Consider the following 20754-nt stretch of genomic DNA (forward strand, 5'->3'; position numbering starts at 1 on the left):
GATCTAAAATGGACACCTAATATCAAAAAGTCATCAAAAAAGCACAACAAAAAATGTTCTTTCTGCGCCAACTCAGAAAGCTCAAACTGCCCAAGGAGCTGCTGATACAGTTCTACAGAGGAATGATTGAGTTTATCATCCGCACCTCTATAACTGTCTGGTTTGGTTCTGCAACCCAACAGGACAGACACAGACTTCAGAGGATAATTAGGACTGCAGAAAAAACAATTACTACCAACCTGCCTTCCATTGAGGACCTGTATACTGCACAAGTCAAAAAGAGGGCTGTGAAAATATTTACAGACCCCTCAAATCCCGGACATAAACTGTTTCAACTCCTTCCCTCAAAACAATGCTATAGAGCACTGCACACCAGAACAACTAGACACAAGAACAGTTTTTTCCCCGAAAGCCATCACTCTGCTAAACAAATAATTCCCTCAACACTGTTCAACTATTACAAAGTCTGCACTACTATTACTGTTAATCTTCTCATCACTCCTTATCACCCATCCCCTCCGATTTGTAACTGTATGACTGTAACTTTGTCGCTTGTATCCTTACAATTTATATTGACTACTATGATTTGATTGCTTATTGTACCCTATGACTATCATTAAGTGTTGTACCTTATGATTCTTGATGAATGTATCTTTTCTTTTATGTATACTGAGAGTATTTGCACCAAGACAAATTCCTTGTGTGTCCAACCACACTTGGCCAATAAGGAATTATATTCTATTCTATTAAAAGATAAGAAATTAAATAAAGAGTTTCAACTAGTCTAAAACATTTCTGGCAATATTATTTTCGAAACACAGAAACAGAATTTGACTTTTCCCACTCCTCGCCCCCATTTAGAACAACAAACTAAAATCAGTAGGAACCCCGCTGAATTCACATATTGCATCAAGCATAATTTATTGACTATGGACTGTTGAATTAAGAAAAAACTGGCTCAGTTTCCATATCATGCTAAGTTCCAAATAAGGGCATAAAGCTTGTTTTAGGCCAGAGGTCTGAATTACAAGTAGCATGCTATGTGTCTCAATTAAAAGAAATACTGAGTAGAGCCCATTAAAAAATACATTTTATTTTACTTACATTTAATTTTAAATTAAAATTTAATTTGATTACTCTCCATACTAGTTTTTCCCTTCCAGGTCATAAATACTTATAAATTCCATAATTTGTAAGTATCTAGGGGCCATATTCAAAGGTTTGGCATTGAGCAGTTGGAGTTCAAGTTTGCATCCTCAGGTTTAACTTTGGCTGTGTTTCCATATCCTGCAGCTAAATCAAATCATTATTTATTTATTTAATTGGATTTAAAGGGTAACCAATTCCCCAAAATCTCTGAGTAGGCTACATTTTAAAACTAAGAAAATTCAGCTTTAATCTCCCTTTTATAGGTTCCATCCTGATTTTTTTTATCATAATCTGTGGACATCCAATAGCAACAACAAATATATACAAGTTTGCACTTTATACTTTTAGTCATTTAGGACTTGGAAGTTATAAAATGAGAAAGCAAATGGTCAAAAATACAGTAGAAAGAACAGGTCAGTAGATAAAAGAAGTGTTCTAATCATTACAGGTTTTTTTTTCACATTCATATAGAAAAAATAAAAACATACAAGACACAAAGTTGTTTTGCAGAACTCCAATTACCTGTACAATCAATTGATAAATATTTGAGCTGAAAAAGTTTTCCAAATGTTTTGTTTCAAAAGATCATAATTTGCCAAAGAAACCAATTTGCTGATTAAAGAATGGAAAAGAAATAGGTGAATATCTAATTTTATCATACATACATCCCTGCATCAAAGAGAAAAAAACAAAACCTTTTCTTCCCAACAAAAAGAAAACATTTTCTTAACATATACCATATATCTCCTTTTACATAATCCTAGAGTAACTTCAATATTAAAATCCTGTTGAATTAGACGAATGTTTTAAAGTTAATCATTCCTGTATTTACCGAAATCTTCTAATTGCAGAAGATCTTTATCAAAGCACCATCAGATCTGGGATAGAAATTCCAAAGAGCCACTAGATGGCAGCAACGAGGATTCACCCTCTGAAAAGATGGGGATCTTTTCAGTTATTATGACCACCGTGAGGCACTAAGTGACCAGCGGAATCCTATTTGGGACTTGACAGGCAGAGATAGCCAGACTTTTATTCTATGCTGGGGTTCAAACATTCAATGGTTGTAACTGTGAAAAACAGTCATAATTCACTATTGTCAGTGCCATTGCAACTTTGAACCGTCACTAAATGAACTGTTGTAAGTCGAGGACTACCTGTATATTTAAAGGAACTAATAGTGAAATGTCCTTCATATATACTCAATTCACTTTTTAAAAAATCCTAATAAACACTAAAAGAATATTATAATTTTTAATAAATAATAATAAATACTCTCAGCGAATTAATAATTAGAAATTAATATTAATAATTATTATTATTTAATTGATATTGATAATCATTAATTAATTGTAATAAATAATAAAAATAAAAGAAGAATTCCCATCTTTTGAAGATTGGGTCAAATCATTGAACCTAAAAAATAAGGCAAAGTAATTGATCATGTGGCAGGAAAAGTCCATTCCTAGGGTCAGAGTATGGAAAGAAAAACCCAGAAATAGAAGGAAACAGATGTTGAAGAGAAGGAAATTCAGAGAGAGGGAGAGTAAAACTAGCTGGATGTATGACCATCAGAGAATCCTAAACACACTGATGCATATAACAAACCTCAGCAAGGCCCAATTTCTAACAGGCAGTAGATGTTCACTTGTTTTTTCTATAGCCAATCCTTGAGCAGATAATGCTATAACTTAGCTACAAAGTAGTTTCAAATGAAATTATTTATTATCATTTATAGCAGGGGTCTCCAACGTTGGCAATTTTAAGCCTGGCGGACTTCAACTCCCACAATTCTCCCGCCAGCTTTGCTTTGCTGGGGAATTCTGGGAGTTGAAGTCCGCCAGACTTAAAGTTGCCAATGTTGGAGATCCCTGATTTATAGGGCCCATGGCAATGCAGTTCCAACTTAATCAGGTTAAACTGGTATATTACAAATATGTAACTTGATGGTTGGAGTCCAAGTCTTTTTTTTCGAAGGGGAAGAGTGAGTGTGTGATTTGGGGAGGGGTAGGGAACAACCCAAAGGTATAATGTTTGGAACAATGTGGAACTGAGGTTGGGATCTGTATTTTCAAGGGTTTTCGGGGGTGGTGGTTTGTTAGGTGGGAATGGGTTTATGATATAGGTTGCCTTTCAAATTATACGTTGTGTTATCACTTTTTACTCCGGAACTTACAAAAAGGGGTTAGAGACGATATGGAATTTTATTTTAGATCAATCAGATATTACCAATGGTTCCTACTGCATTCAGCTAGTAGTGCATGAATCAATAAATAGAAAATGTGCTAATTCAATCCAGCAGTATGGTCAGCTGCAGAAAGTAGGGTACACCAAGAAATGCAAAGCCAAACAAAGTTTCTCTTCACTTCACTGAAGGTAGTGCTTTACATAACCATTACATACAAATGAGTTTCCATGCTTTCGGCAACTGGTATTTCAGCTTTCACTTTGCACAATTATTGACAAATAAATGGACTCTTGATTCCCATTAATGCTACCCTAATTTATGTACATACCTGGAGGAAAAATTCCATTCTGACTATATACTTATAACCCTATATTCATACAATCTGGAACATTTTTTAAGCTACAGAAACATTAAATTGTTGCCTAATTCCATTAGTTATAGCTTCTAGGGATTTAGTATTTCTTAATAAATTAGACAAGCATTCGCATTGGTATTCAGACTTTGCAAATAGTGTGTGCATAATTAAGAGTGGGGAAAGGGGGATTAGGTGATAGAATATACTTTCTTTCCTTACCCATTTTGTATCCTGTCATTTACCTCTGTAACACACAGGCCTGCTTCATGATTTATTATGTGGCTTGTTTGGTTTTGATTTAACATGTAATTTGAAGTTAGATAGTTATGGTTTGGTAAAATATACCAACTTCCTTCCTTCTTCTCTTTAAGAAGCACACTGGTTTATGATTATTCTTTTATGGTATATAATAGGGTTTCTTGTTTACAAAGGACGGGGTTTTGGCAAAGTTATTGTTATTGGTTTGATTTTTCTTCCTTGTTCTTGTTTTAATACCAACCATCTGTACTCTGCAAATCTCCCACTACTGCAGTTCAGGTGATGTGGTCTATATAGCAATCACATAATAAAATATAAATAAGGGCACTGCTTAAAGAGGCAACAACCATTTTTCTACATTTCTAACCCTTACAAATAGCTTTGTAAGGGAAAAAAAGCTGCTGCAACATGTTGAGGTTTTGCCAGTCTAGGAAAATGTCATTTCAGAATAACTGATGTTTAGTGACTCAACTGTCTACATTCTCTTGACCAAAGACTTCTGTAGATCCTTAAGGAATACAGTGATTGATAGTATTTGGAGAAACTAGAGAGACCTATTCTTAAGTGTAAAATAATAATGTTCAAATTGAGCATTTATCTTCTAAAGATTTCCAGCCTTTCAAATTTAATTCTAGAATAAATTTACAGAAATATGAAATTGTACTGTATACCAGAAAACACAGACAATATTCAGTATTTACTTTCAATATATATCTATAAAACAATTTAACCTGATAGATCATTGTAATAATTATGATGCCTAAGTCACTAGTATGAAATCTCCTTTGCCTATAATATGAACCATCCTGTTTACTAGGAATATTTCAGTTTATAATTCTCTCCTTCAAAGCAAAATCTTCAAAAAACTTTGAATTCCCCTAAAATGACTGAAGCATTTATACATCATCAGAAAGTTTACAGTTTGGAGTAAAATAATCTTATGGCTAAAAAACAACAACAGAATATTATTATAAAATATACCTTGAAATATCTCATTTCACACAGAGCTTTGAAAACTGAGAAAGTGTCAAAATTAAAATACTGTGCACAATTCTCAAAGATTCATTGATAGGACAGGGATCTTAAGCTATATACAAAAATATGTCTTTTTTGAACTTATAAAAATGCCATTAAACAATGGAGAATACAGGATTTGGCTGGAATGTATTTTATAAACTCTATTCATGACTTAATATCCTTTGTAATAAAGTTTCATTTTCTTGAATGCTTAACTAAATTTACATATGCCCTTTATTTTGTAGACTTTAAGTGGGTATGCGGAGTAGCACTGAAAAGAGCAAAAACTATGGCAGGTGTGCAGCTATGTAAGTAAAAGGGAAGGGAAATATAGAAATATCTGTCAATCAAAACCCATCTTTGAGACTTTACCCTTCATCTTGACAGGCAGAGTATACTTCCACTTTTTTCATCTGATGAGAGGAACTACAGAAATTTGACAATCTTCACCCTTAAAATGGAAATCTTCCCAGTGATTCAAGCAAATATTAAATGTTGCTTTATAAACAGTGATCTTTCTTTTTTTAAAAAAAATAGAGATTGGCTCTTTCCTTCCCTAGGAGAGAATTAGTGATTATGTTTTATTTTCTATAAAACTCCTTTGCATGCAACACAGGTTCTAAAGTGCAGAGCACATATAAAGAAATCAAAGTACTTTGGTGTTTTTGTTTTTGGAAAGGCAAATTATATCTATTTGCTGCACTTGCTTCTGTTGTGTGCCTTTGTACTCACAATAGTGTCTTTCACCTTTGCAACTCTTCTTCCAACTTCTGTTGACACCTCAGTCTCTCCTGATACATGCAGCCTTTTCAGCAGCATATTGATTCAAGAAATTGTAGCTTCTGTAGTTCTGGGTGTAAAGTGCTTTGAGACTACATGGATGTCACTAAATACATGCAATGGTTCCTGGGTGGTTTCTTGGCAAGCTCCTCTCTGAAAGTATGACAATTGGTTTCTTTTAATAGTCAGAGAAAGCTGTTTTTTTTGCTGAACAGTTCACTGCATAATAACCTAAAATATAAAGTATCAGAATAGGGGCGAATGAACCACAAAAATCTTTGTTTTTCATTGTTGTCTAAAAACTCCATGGAAGGAAAAGAATTTACATGCTGGTGCATGTAACATGAAATCATGGCTTACCATTATGTGTGAATTTGGCCAATGTATCACTGATGTAGGGGTAGGGAAACAGCCTTGCAATATATTTTTGTTCTCAGATAGTAACAAGTTCAGTGAAGTAAGGGGGACATTTTCGTCCAATCATGGATGAGGGTGTACAACTTTTAGGAATCAAGAGCTGCTGAGTTGTTGAATAGAATGCTATATGTCATACTTCAAAAAATGATGATTTAAATTAGAAAAGATGGTGAGGCCAGAATAAAAAAAAAGTCTATGGAGGACTTCCGGTTTGGGTCTGTTCAGCGACAGACCAAAATCCGCAATCGTGCATGGTTTTGATCTGTGCTCGCCGCTGGAGCGCCCTGATCCATTGGATTCGGGGCTGAAGCCCCCCCATAGAGGTGATGAAGAGGGGGGAGATCGCGGATGAGTGGAGGAGAGCCACATCTCTCCACCTTGGTTGGTCTAAACTCCCTTCCCCGAAGGCGGTTGCAGCGGTGGTCAGAAATGGCCACCTCAAAGAAGAACCCGACTAGATAAAATTGTGCAGGAGGAAGACAAAGAGGAAAGCAGGACAGACCGGGCTAAACAACAGAGAACATCTAAGCAAAGTACTCTGAATCTAAAAGTACATAGAGGGATACTTCTGAAAGAAGACCTTTAAGTGGCGAAGGAGAGAGAAAAGGAGGTTAAAACCCCTTTTTTACCTTTATATTGATAATTACAAATGGTATGGAAAGAAATTTATATTAATCTATTTTGACACTAATAGGCAACCTTAAGCTGAAATCTAAGCGTCAAAAGGAGAATAAAGATTTTTTTTTTTAAATAAACTTTATTAGTTTTACTTTTTAAAAAGTCAACGACAACACAGCTACAAAGTATATACAACAAAAGATTTAACAAGTCTTGGCATGGGCCAAGAGGAAAGAGAGGAAAGCTTGAGAGAGGAAAGAGGGAAAGGGAAGGGAAGGGTGGGGGGGAAGTGGGGATAACAGAAGTAGAGAAAACATTTATAATAAAACCATATTTTTGTGACTGTCTGTAAGGTCTTTTCTTCTTCCAGACTATCATCGGCAGTGCTTTTCTTTATCTCTGCCTCGGAGGCCTCGGCCTTAATTTTCTTAGAGGTGATCTATCTTTGATTAAGCCAAATGTACAAAGGATTCCAATTGCTATAATAGGTTGAAGATTCTTTATTTTTTAATGCTTGTGTTAGTTTGTCCATTTCGGCGCATTGTAAGATTTTCTGAATAACCATAAGATCAGTGGGGATAGAGGGTAGTTTCCAGCACTGGGCAAATGCCAGTCTGGCGCGGTTAAGATGTGGATTGTAATATACTTTGACTTTTTGGATATTTGTTTATCAAAAATTCCTAGAAGGAAGGACTCTGGTTTGTACTCAATTTGTTCCATGGTTATTTCCTCTAGCCAGTGCCTAATTTTTGCCAATACTTCTGGGTTTCCTTGCATGACCACCACATGTGAAAGAAGGTACCTTCTATGTGTTGACATTTCCAACACTTGGGGCTCGTGTTGGGGTGCATCTTCGCCAATCTCGAAGGGGCAGGTGCCATCTATAAAACATTTTATATAAGTTTTCTTTATAAGCTGCTGATTTTGTGATCTTAATGTTCCTGTTCCAGATCTTTTCCCATTCTGCTAGGGTAATGCTCCGACCCACATTTCTGCTCCACGCAATCATATTTCCCTTGACAATTTCTTGTTCTAGTTCTGTTTCTAATAAATATTTGTAAAATTTAGATATATTTTTTTTACTTGGTCCTAGTAGAATTTTGTCTAGGGTCTGTAATTTATTGTAGATTCCGAATTCCTTAATGTCTTGTTTGTATTTACTATGAATTTGTAGGTACACCCACTGATCAATTATAGATCCTCGCTCTTGCAGTTCTTGTCGTGTTTTCAATTTTCCTTGTGGGTCTAATAAATTTTCGTACTTAATCATTTTGGTTATATCCAAATTATTAGGGTGTACTATCGCTTCCGAATAAAGATTTTTTCTTGGTCATTTTAAAGCCCTAAAAAGAAGAAGAGTGGAGGCAAAAGGGTGGGACTTGGAATAATGGAAAAATAGAGTGCCACCTGGAAAAATAAAGAGGATTAACAGTGAAACTTTGAAAAGACTCCCGAGGATACATTGTAACTGAAATCTTATTAAAAGATACAGTAACTCACAGAAAGGAAAAGTAAAGGAAAGAAACAAGAAGGAACAGTGTGGGATCATTTGGTGATTTTTAAAAAAAGGTTTTGGCATTGTTTTTTTCTTTCTTTTTCTATTTTTACTTAAAGTCAATCGGGTGGTTGTTCAAAAGTGTTTAAAATGCCATCACTCCTGGAGGAATTGAAGATAAGTCTTAAAAAACAGAAAGAAGATGCAGAAAGGGGAGAAAGATCCTTTGGCTTCGTATTTGAATTTTTTGAAATGGAAATCCTGAACTATGAAAAGCAAAAGGAAAAGCTTCAAGAGCAAGAAGGGTGGGACAAAGAAGAAGTCATTTTCAATGATCAAATAATGCAAAGTGTGGCAATAAGGGGAAAAAGGGGGAAAGGAGTTAAAAGTTTGAGATCAAAGGGAACATCCAAAAAGCAAAATAGTCTGAAAAAGAAGTATAATAGCAAAGAGAAGCAGAAAAGAAAACTACAGAAGGGAAAATTAGAGAGAGAAGGGTATAAAAAAGGGATAAGAAAAAGGGGGGAAAGATAGAAAGGAAGTGAGATAGAAAGATAGAAAGGAAGTGAGGATTCTGCAAAGGTACAAAAGATACTGTTGTGACAGTAGAATACTGTAATGAGTTAGAAATGAAATAAGTGAATAATCTATGAGATAAAACTATATTGTTATGTAATTGTATGTTTATTTATAATTAATGCAATAATAAAGAAGAGAGGAAAACATTGCAATTGTTTCTAAAGATTGATAAAATATTGAAAAGAAATGTGAAAGATTTATAAGGAAATTTATACCAGTTATTAGAATGAATTTGAATAATTATTTTGTTTATTAATAGTAAATAATTTATAAGATAAAACTGTATGACTATCCAATGGTATGCTTATTAACAGTTAAGTAATAATGAAGAAGGGAGGGAAACATTTCAATTGTTCTCAAAGATTGATAGATATTGAAAAGAAACGTGAAAGATTTACAAGGTTCTCACTCTGAGAAGCACAGAGCCGAAGACACAAGCCTGAAGATGATGAATGAGACTTCATTGAAACGTTGCCTAGATACTTCCAATCTTACGTGGGAGAAAACCCGAACAACCAAAGATCCACATACAAATACCCGCGAGAACCTCAGAAAACACATATATATATGGCATTCAGCTTTGTTTGGGTATTTTCCCACGTCATTGTATACCCGAACAAAATACCCGAACAAAGCTGAATGCCATACATGTAAGTACCCGCGAAAACTTAAGAAAACATATATGTGTGTGTGTGTGTGTGTGTGTGTGTGTGTGTGTGTGTGTATGTATATATGTATATATGTATATATATGTGTGTGTGTGTATATATATATATGGTATTCAGCTTTGTTCGGGTATTTTCCCCACGTCATTGTAGTTGTGCTTTTAAAGTTGTAGCAACATTTTGGCAGAATCTCATCTGCCATCATCAGGCTTCTGTATTGTGTTTGAAATTTGAATGTTATAATTTTAGAATGCACAAATTCAATGTTTAATGAGATTTCATATGATAAAATAACAATAAGATTTAAAGGTGTTGCACTTCGATTGGCAATCATAGGGGGAATTTTGCTTCTTAAGAATGTTGGAAGAGAACATATAAAATTGTAAACAAGACAGATGAAAGTATAAGTACAACGAATAAAAGATATAGAAATTTAGGTAAAAGAAATACAATTGAATAAGAAGAAAATAAGATAACCATAAAAGAAAATTAAGAGAAGTAAAGGGAGAAATAGTGAGAAGTTGGAAAAAGAGTAATAAGATATGAAGTTGAATACATAAGATGAATATGCATATGAAATTGTGTCTGTATGGAAATGTGATAACCTGGAACCATGCTGTACTCAAATAAGATGTTTTATTTGTTTTGTTAAAACTTAATAAAATTTTATTTTTTTTAAAAAAGTGCTGTACTCAAATAAGATGTTTTATTTGTTTTGTTAAAATTCAATAAAATTTTATTTTAAAAAAAAGTCTATGGAGATTCTCATTCATCCAGGTCATGGCTGTCCCAAAGGTGCTTTTTCAAGAGGCAACGGGACTTTCTTTGTTTTTCCTTGAAGATGTTTCGCTTCTCCAGACGTTTCTTCAGTTCTTCTTGGATGACAAAGTTAGTCCAGTTGCCTCCTGAAAAAGCAGCTTTGGGACAATAAAAGAAATGGTTATTTCCTTTGCCTTTACATTTAATTACAATCAAATCCCGTTTTAATATTTTGCTCTCAAATACTGCATGTAGTATGGCCCTTTATGCAAATCAAATAGTAAACAACTACATATGCGGATATGATGGACTAAATTGTAGGGATAATATAGAAATTTGATTTGCATTTCCTTTTAGTTCTATCTTTTTGTAACACATGGTCTTAGTATTGTTCTGTATTTTATACATTATATCCTTATATAGATTAATGGATGATTAATGAAGTAAAGCATTTGGTAATTTTTCTTCCTTTAATGACATTAGAAATGGCTTGCAATAGTGGCGACAAGGGTAAAGGTTTGTTCTCCGAGCTTGTGGGTTGGTTTCTGAATATTTCATTACCAGGCTGGGTAACATCTTCAGTAGAGTTAAGTGCCAGTATTCTTCTGTTTATAACAGTTTCAGTTGTAGGTGTGTCAAGTGAGGGTCTTGTGATGGGTCAGGTGTGAGTCATCAGTGAGAGTCTTGTGACAGGTTTTGTGATAGGTTACATAGGTCAGAGTCCTTGGGAGGTGAACTGGTTGTGGAGGGGGACTTGCATGGGTTGATTGAGGGTCAGTGCTATCTCTAGTTGGCTGTGCAGTTGATTTAGATTATGAGGGGTTTGTAGGCTGATTGTAGGTCAAGATGTCTGTTGATGGAATTGCTTGTGAAGTGCCAGGCTTTGACGAACTCACAAGCATGGCGAGTGAGGTACATGGCCGATGATTTTTGTGTTGTACCAATCAAACTGGTGCTGTTTGATGTTGGTGTGGATAGAGATTAAGGATTTGGTATCATGGTGTTTGATTGCCACTTCATGGATCCTGGTTTTTAACTGATGTGACGTTTGTCCCATGTAGAATTGGTTGTAATGGTTACAGTTGATTTTGTAGATTACATTGTTTCTTTCATCCTTCTGTATCTTGTCTTTAGTTCTGGATAATTCCTGGCGGAGTGTGGCTGTGGGTTTGTGTGGGCTATTACTATTCCTAGGGTTTGGAGGATTCTGGCTGTCATTTCCGACACAAAAGGTATAAATAAGCAAGTAAATAAATAAAACTATTGGGAAAAACTGAAAATGCAGGGGCAGATTATGTATTTCAACTCACTGGCAGAGGGCATACTGATGCAAAAGACTCCCAAATTTAATATTTGGAATCCATTAAAAGAACTGAGAAGGCTTTTTGTCTGAAAGTATGGAGAACTGCTCCTAGCCAGTTGATAGAGCAAACAGATCAATGGAACAGTGTTTATCCATTTGCAGCAGAATGCATGCACTTGAAAAATAGACAGACACATCTGGCCTGTGAAAATATTATAAAGCATCTTCTCCATTCACAGAGATAGATTGCACTGATCCTCCATCTGGAATTGATCTGGCTGTATTGCTTTGTTCACAATAAAGATCACAAATGGGGCATGGATTTGCCCTGATCAAGATGGTTTGATTTTGACTGAAATATACATTTTATTATCATGTGGGGCAAATGTAACCCACATTTAAGCCACAGTGGCACAGTGGTTAGTGTGCAGCACTACAGGCTACTTCTGCTGACTGCTGGCTGCCTACAATTTGGCAGATCAAATCTCACCAGGTTCAGCCTTCCATCCTTCCAAGGTGGGTAATATGAGGACCCAGATTGTTGAGGGCAAGATGCTGATTCTGTAAACTACTTAGAGAGGACTGTAAAGCATTATATAGTGGTATACAAGTCTAAGTGCTATTGCTATTTTAAACCATCCTGTTTTCTCACTTTATCAAGGGCCTCTTTCTCTCTCTCTCTCTCTCTCTCTCCACTCACCCTTTGCCTAAAATGAGAATGGCAGTCAGGATGCCTACTTACATGTTTTGAATAGAAGTCATCCACCTCTTGCAGCAGCTTCTCCTGGCATTGAGGGTTGGTAGCCAGTAGGTACGTGCCAAAGGAAAGTGTGCTGTTGCTGGTTTCATAGCCAGCAATTAGGAACAAAGAGGCTTGTCCAGCTATCTCATCATCATTCAACCACACCTGCTGCTTTTTGGGCAGAGCTTTGGGAAAATCATCTTGATTGACTCTGTCTGACTGCTCCATGACAATGTCAGTGGTTGGGATGCGTGCATCAAGCATCAGCTGCAGAAAGTCTCTGCGTCTCTGTAAAGCATATTGTAAAAGAAATTAAAAATCAAGGAGTCTCATAGTACTTCTTCCAACTAAGAAAATATTTAAAACTATACATATATGGAATTGATGAAGTGAGTTGCAGTTCATGCTTAACTGTTTTTCATAAAATGTGATAAGTTAGAAAAGTTGACTACTACGCTCCTGATTTTTTGATACAAGACCTCCCTGCCCTGCAGTGTAAAAGAAGTTACTATTTGAACAGCAAGTTACTAGCTGCTAGATGGACACACATTTGCAGGTAGTCTTTGACTTACAACAGTTCATTTAGTGACCATTCGAACTTACACCATCACTGAAAAAAGTGACTTATGACCATTTGTTCACACTTATGACCACTGCAGCATCCCCATGGTCAAATGTTCAAAATTCAGCTGCTTGGCAACTGATTCACATTTATGACGGTTTCCTGAGAGGATTATTTTTTGCGGCCTTCTAACAATGGGGAAGCCAGATTCACTTAACTGTGTTACTAACCCAACAACTACAGTGATTCATGCAACTGTGGCAAGAAAGGCCTTAAAATGAAGCAAAATTCAGTTAATAACTGCCTTGCTTAGCAACCGAAATTTCGGGCTCCGTTGTGATTAAAGTCAAGGACTTCTTGTATTTTGACTGCTTCCATGTCTTTTCTACAGAAGACAGCAAACCTTCTTTTCTTCATTGCTACCGTAAGTAATTACACTCACATTCTCCAGTCTCTTTTTTTAAAAGCATAGGTGAGTAACCCACAGCTCATATGTCACATTTCTTTCCCAGGATTGAATCAGTGATTTGGTGGCAAACTTACTGTTTTCAATGCTGCAAAGTTTTGCGTTATGTTTTATTGTTGTTGCTTGGCTAACATTTAAACCTAAAACAGGTAGGGAAATCACAAGAGCCAGATATTGCGGGGGTGGGGGTGAATTAGCCCCCCCTCCCCAAATTTGATTCTTGATGACTTCACTGTACTGAGGTGACAAACTTGGTGAGCTGAATATGTAACAACGAGGAAAATGTAAATACATTTCTTGGGTGGGGAAATTGCCTAACTCTTCAAATAAAGTTCAGAAGTTCTTCTCAGCTAAACTAAATATAGTCTGAAGAAGACCACATTTTTTCTTTCAATTATTATTTTTAAATCAGTTCAGCAGCTTGAATTTGGGATCATATTCTAAATCTTTATGGGTGTCCTTAACACTGAAGTGGGAAAACTCCATGCCCAGTTATCAGGGGTGGGATTCAAATTTTTTAACAACCAGTTCTGTGGGCATGGCTTGGTGGTCATGTGACTGGCTCGGCGTGGTCAACTCAACATCATTCACATTGAGGCATGCATCTCCTCACCTGGCCTCTCATGACTGTGGGGATGCTGCAACAGTCGTAAGTGTGAAAAATGGTCATAAGTCACTTTTTTCAGTGCCATTGTAACTTTGAATGGTCACTCCACACAAGCAAAATACCAGCAAAGGAGGGAAAGAAAACTCCAGAGAGATTCCTGAGACAGGAAGTCTAGTCCTGCCAAGAATGTAATAAGAGTTAATAGAGAGGCAGTTTCTGTAAGCAACACCAGAATATTTCTTTCCTGCCTTCCTTACAGGATTAGGCCAGTAATTTCTTCTAACAATGTGTTCTCCGAACTGCTTAGAATGTTAACAACCGGTTCTAGCAAATAGGTGCGAACCTGTAGAATCCCACCCCTGCCAGTTATTCTCCATAAATGTATCAAGGCTAGAGCTGCAAATTACACTAACATAGGATTTCTTTTAATGTTGGTTTGTTGGACAAATCCAAAGCCACCAATGACTTATATAGGCTAAGTACTTGCTGGCTTTTTTCCCTTCTACTTTTTAGCTTCTATTAATAGACTGATTAGCCATTTGGGGGAGGGTATATATAATCTCTCCCAAGATTACTCACACATGTTATGCTATGTCAAAAAATCAAAACAAAGCAAAAACATCAACATTGTGATTTATCACAAAACATAGATCGAGCAACACTCCGCAAGTAGCCTCTGTTAAACTTAGATTGCATCTAGAACTACACAAAGCCTTTTTTTTCTTGGCTATATGCTCCTTTGAATCCAATATTGAAAATGAGTATCTTAGATACATGTTGCCTTTTTCAATTAGCAAGGTATATCTCCTCCCTTAAACAAAGGCTTTTAAAAGAATCCTTTCTAATAATATTAAACTGGTGCTGCTGACTCAGCGATGCATATGACATTCTCTTGTTTTCAGCTCCCTTCCCTAGAATCTGCCTACATGTTTTTTTTTCTGTTTAGCAATCACTTTTTATGACTTTATGAGTGAGTGACCTGACCCACTAGCCTTCAGTCCTCCATAATTTTATTTGTTTGTTAGATTCATATCCTGCCTTTCCTCCAAGAACTCAAGTCAATTTACATTTCCACATTCCTTACGTTCATCTGGACTGAGAGAAATATATCCCAGTGAGTTTCTATAGCTAACTACTGACTCAAACTGGGTTTCCAGAGCCTACTATTAAAATTTATACATCAGGGATCAAAATATTCAGTGATGTGTAGTATTTCAGGGACAGTCTACAGAATTTTTGCATGACAAAATTTTATGAGAAATATTGCAATATAATAATATTCTCATATCATGTATTATAATGTAATATAATAATTTTTAATTTTGCTTTATTCCCCCCCTGGTATTGCCAATACTGTAATGTTTCTCCTTATTGGCCAAGTTGACTTAAACAAACTTTAAAATGTTTGTCAAACTTTTTAACATTGTCCAATCTCATAAAGACCCTAGGATGACTATATTAAAAACAAGAAACAATATTACAGAGAAAAACATGATGGCCATACATAAGATTTACAAAATATCCATGTTTGTGTGTTTGGGGGTGCGTGTGTGCGTATGCATGCCTTCTGTATTGATTCCTGGTGACTGCCTGGACTAGTCCCTGATGTTTTCTTGACAAGATTGTTCAAAAATGGCCTCCTTACTAGGGCTAAGAGAGAATGACCGGCCTAAGGCCACCCATTTGTAGCTAAGGTAGGACTAGAATTCACACTTTCTAACCTGGTACTTTAACTATTACACCAATATACAGGTTTCTGTAAATGCTTGCAAGGATCTAAATAGCTCATATGCACTCCTGAATGGAGTGTGTATGTGTGTGTATGAGTTGATCAAGAGGCACAAGTCCAAAAAGTACTTAAAAGTGTCCAACTTAATTTGTGATTCCTTAGATTGTGCCTACTGTTTCAGATTCTGATGAATAATCTGTCTTATTAGCAATGCTACGATCTCACATTTTCACCACCAGTTGCAGCTCAACTCACCATTCAGCTCTTGCCCTACACATGGAATATTTGATAAATAAAGTTGCTTGAAAAAGCAACTTTCAACAGAAATCTACCTGATGACAATTTATTAAATCTGACATTTAGTCCAATGTGCCATGCATTGGTAAGTACATTATGGCATTAAGTTGTTTTCAGTTCTTGAAACTCTTGTGTAATTTGACAGGAGAAAAAAAAACAGATGCAAAATAAGTGCAAAGCTACAATTACTTCAGATGCTAGTGCAAGCTGAAACAAGGTTGATTATGCATTGTTATAACAGTTAAAAAGAGCAAAATAAATATTCCAAATTACATTCCTGATATGATAGGAAATAGAGGGAGGGCAAGAGGCAGGAGGAAAGGGCAAATGAGATAAGAGGGTGAAGGAATAATTCATTACACAGGTCAAAGGACTTTATCAGATTATTGTCATAGGAATGGTGAGAAACAAAGGAGCAGAAATATTTAACATACTGCACTTTGACTCTGCAGCTGGTTAAGTGGCATGACTCAGCTAGAAGGAAATGGCATTCATAAAGTTCCTTGGGCAGGAGAAGGGATGGGTGTTCAATAAAACCAATTCTGGGCATTCTGTCTAAATTCTAAGGAAATAATTGGCGTAGCCATTTCCAAGTCCTGCACCCCATTTCCCTGATAAAATGCATTGTCTCTTAACATCCTATATGGATAGATAGTCCATAACAATTGAGATAGCAATGTTATAGGAATGTAATTTGGTGTTGGCTGCATGCAGTGGAAAAACAATGGAAAAACAATATCAAAGCATTAAATTGTAGTCAATGATGGCAATAAAGGATATTGATTGATACTACAGCAATATATTTCTGCAATTGTTATTGGGCGGGGGACGATATTCTACCTGGTAGTATTTCAAAATTTCCATCAGAATGCACAAGACAACTATATTTGCTGCTATATGTCAATGACACAAATTGTTTATAAAATAAGTTATGAACAAGTCTCACCCTTATGTTCCTTTTTTCCACATGTTTTAAGCAAAAACCCAGAATCTCCATGGGGCCACATTTTGCTTGATATGGGTGGCAAAGACTGCTGCATTTAGTTCAAAGTCACAATACTAAATATACTCTGAATAATACTGCAAGTTCCTGGCATGTCCCCATCCAGATTTCATCATTTCTTAATTTCAGCAAAATAGCAAACTATGTCTAATTAAAGCCTTTGAAATTATGCCCAGGAAAGAGGGAGAGACGGAATCATGTTGGAAAGAACACTAAGAGTTCTAATATTTAATTTGTTTTTCTGTTGCTTTGTTCATTCATTCATTCAAATTTTTCGGCCATTCAATTTCATTGGACATCTCTAGCAAGTCTGATTTGATCCCCAGGAAAATATATCCAATTCTAGTCAACAGCTTGCCAGAGTTAAAGATAGCAAGGCAGGAAGAGGAAAAGCTGGAAACAGAGATGTCAGTTATACAAATATTATGCAAGTGACCATAGGAGATAAGGCTGAGAATAGGTCAGCTACCAGAGATGTAAGGACAGCAGAATGAAATTTAGAATTTAATTCTGCATTAAGTAAATATATGACAGGACTCTAAAGTCGTTAGAATGTGTTCTTTGTCTCTTTTAGGCTGTTGTGACTGTAATAAAGGGGTTTTATATAGTATATTCAGATTGATTCTAGACTTTCAGTGAGTGTATCCACTTGTTTTGGTAGAAGGTCTATAAAACATTTTTCCTCTTCGACATTGTCAATGCACCCACTGAACCAGCATTTATATACCTTTATGTGTATTCATGGGTAGTATATGATATGGATTTCTGTGTTCAGAGACTGATGGCGGTGACGTTATTCAGCTCTCAGCGGCTTCGGCTCTTTTTGATAGTGACTGTGCTCAGCTGTCTTCGCCTGGTTGTCTCTTATCGTATCCCACCTTTGTCGCCAGTGTTGTAGAGTGGCGGCAGATACTGAGACGGACACAGGCTTGACTTTTTAAAAGACTTTATTCGCTCGAATAAAGGGTTGCCACGGCTGCCGGGGCTAACTGGCAGTCAGCTGGTGGCAACAGCTGATGCCGTTTGACAGCTCCTTTTATAGCCGGCTGTCAAACGGCATCAGCCAATGGGAGCAGTTGGTGCTCCCGCTCAGGCGGCCGACTGGAGTGAGGACTGCCGTCAGTCTCTGAACACAGCATGGATGTAGGGATTTTGACAGATACAGAGGGAAGGAATACTTAATGGGAATGGGGCATAATGATCTTACTCCCTGCACTTGCTTTAAAGCGGTATTTCTCAACCTTAACAATGTTGAGATATCTGGATGTCAACTCCCAGAATTCCCCAGACAGTATGCTTGCTGGGAAATTCTGGGAGTTGACATCTAGACATCTCAACTTTGCTAAAGTTGAGAAATACTGCTTTAAAGAAAAACAGAAATACTAAAAACAATGGAATTGTTTTTTGAAGAAAAAAATTTAAAAGTCACACCCACTGCACTAATTTTAATTTCTTTATTTGTTTTACTTGGTCACTAAATATTAATTTAGTTCCCATCTTCATGGAACATAAAACTGCTCTACTGACTGAGATGCATCTTGGTCTAAGATTCAGTTTCTCAGAGTGGGCAAACAGGTGCCCCTGAAGTGCTTGCAAGTGGAATAAATACAGGTAGTCATCAAGTTACAAACCTAATGAGGCTGCCCATTAGGGATGTATGTCACAATGGCCATTTAGCAAAACAATCTTGTTTAAATTATCTTCTGATGCATCTGTTAAACAGAAATGCACTTTATTAAACAAAGCACAGGGTGCTTCAAAATTGTGGGAGACCCTTGGAAGTCTAGCACAGGCCCAGAGCCACCTCTGCAGACTTCATTAAGGGAGCAAAATTAAGCAGTTTATCCCATGGCCACCATTTTGATGCACCCCCAAGTGGGCAGAACAAAATAGTAGCTGTTCCCAGGTTGCTGCCATGTGGCCCAGGGACAAATTGCTCAATCTTGCTGCTTTAATGAAGTCTCACAGTACTGCAGAAAGCTTCTGAAAGCTTTTGCAGCAATGTGAAAACCTTATTAAGGTAGAAAAATGATCCAGTTCATCTCTAGACCACGCAGTGGTGACCCAGATGTGGATGCTATTTTGTGCAGGTGAGATGAAATGGCAGCCACTTTTGAACTACGGCTATGCAGCCCAGGGATGTGTGGCTTGTCTGCCTTTCCCAAGATGAAGGGGAAGATCTTGAAAGATCTGGAACTCTTCAAAAAGGCAGGTATGATGAATGACAGGTATATGAGGAGGAGGCACAAGCACAGTGGGGGCCTGGTGGGATGGGAGGCGGGGTCTCCATAGCATCACTATGGTCAGTTCTATGAGCAAATGACTACAGCAGCTTTGCAGCTGCTGTAACTTTGAAATGGCACCAAACACTTAAGGAAGAGCTTAAGTTCATTACTGTCTCTTGAGATGATGCCTCAAATGCTGTGAATGATCAAAACTGCTGGAAAACACTCACTGCCCAATGGACCTAATGATGATGTCATAACTTAGAATGGCCATTAAATGACTGGTTGTAATTCAAAGATTATCTATAAACCAGGGGTGTCAAACTTGCAGCCCACGGGCTGGATGCATCACAACCTGATCCTGCACCCACCTGGTTTAGCGAAGGAGAAAAAAGTCCCAATACGTCACGTGATGCTGCCATGATGACGTGAGTTTGACACCCCTGCTATAGACATATGTTCCTCTCCAATTGTTGTTCCTTTGCAACACATTTGGAGGAACACTGAGTCTTCAAGACTAGAAGCTATTGATGGATCTATCCCCTATGGCTAGAATTATCATAGAATTATGCCCAGTGTTCAAGATGTAAACATATCATAGATTTAATGAGCATTAAAAGGATCTATCCTTCTAACATTTTAATTTTAACTCTCTGTCTTAATTACTTCTAGTATGAAGATTGCCTTTGTAGCTGCTGTAAACTGAGCTTTCCATTGTGCTCCCAATCGTTTTCCTGGGTAGAGATAATTCAGACCCTATTAATGTCTCTGTAAAGTTACTGATTCTTATCCTAATGGGCATTAGTTTATCTTTACTTAAATTGTGTTTATTTGCATTTCAGTTAACCATCCACTTAAAGAAATACCTCCAGAGATCTTCATTTTATAACCTATAGGCCTTACTAACTCACTGCTTGTCCCTAATCCAAGATCATTTGCAAGCAAGTTAAAAGCACCGATGCCAAGACAGATATTTGATGGAATCTTCTTCCTTCCTTCCATTGAGAAAACTGTTTGTTTACTGCTATTCTTTGTTTTCTGTTAGCCACTTGTTAACAATTTGCAAAAGAGATGGCTTTTTTATCCCATGAGCACTACTCAGGAGACTTTGATGAAGAATGTTAAAGGTTTTTTTGAAAAACTAAACGTATCAGTCTTATCTACATCCACATGTGTGGTAGAGTCCTTGGTGCTGAGTTTGTTTACTTGCAGATGTTTCATTATCCAACTAGGTAATAACATCACATTACCTACTGGGATAATGAAACATCTGCAAGCAAACAGCCAAGCTCAGGGAACACCAAGGACTCCACAATTCAACCCTGAGCTACAGATAACTTCCAAAAGGTCAGTGGGACACATTTTCTCTTCCATGCTGATTTTCCTACAGCAAAGTGGATAGCTAGTTACTGTATACACACATATATTTTCAATTACTGTTTCTGCCAGCTTGACTGGAACTATAAACCTATTGATCTATAATTTCCTGCAACATCCTTGAATCTCTTTGGCTACCTTCCTTTTCTCTGACACAGAGCCT

At 36.7% G+C, this 20754-nt stretch overlaps 1 protein-coding gene across 3 annotated transcripts in view; it reads right to left on the bottom strand.

Moving 5' to 3' along the window:
• TBXAS1 (thromboxane A synthase 1) overlaps positions 1-20754 on the bottom strand; it is a 229176-nt gene that overhangs the window by 45539 nt on the left and 162883 nt on the right. For all 3 annotated transcript variants that reach the window (XM_026725639.2, XM_087934948.1, XM_087934949.1), the window contains one exon: positions 12326-12613. In XM_026725639.2, coding sequence (XP_026581424.2) covers positions 12326-12613 — 288 coding nt within the window. The remainder of the gene's footprint in view (positions 1-12325; positions 12614-20754) is intronic.

This window comes from Pseudonaja textilis, chromosome 5 (genome assembly GCF_049901715.1).
Source record: "Pseudonaja textilis isolate UNSWEBS1 chromosome 5, rPseTex1.2, whole genome shotgun sequence".
NCBI lineage: Eukaryota > Metazoa > Chordata > Lepidosauria > Squamata > Elapidae > Pseudonaja > Pseudonaja textilis.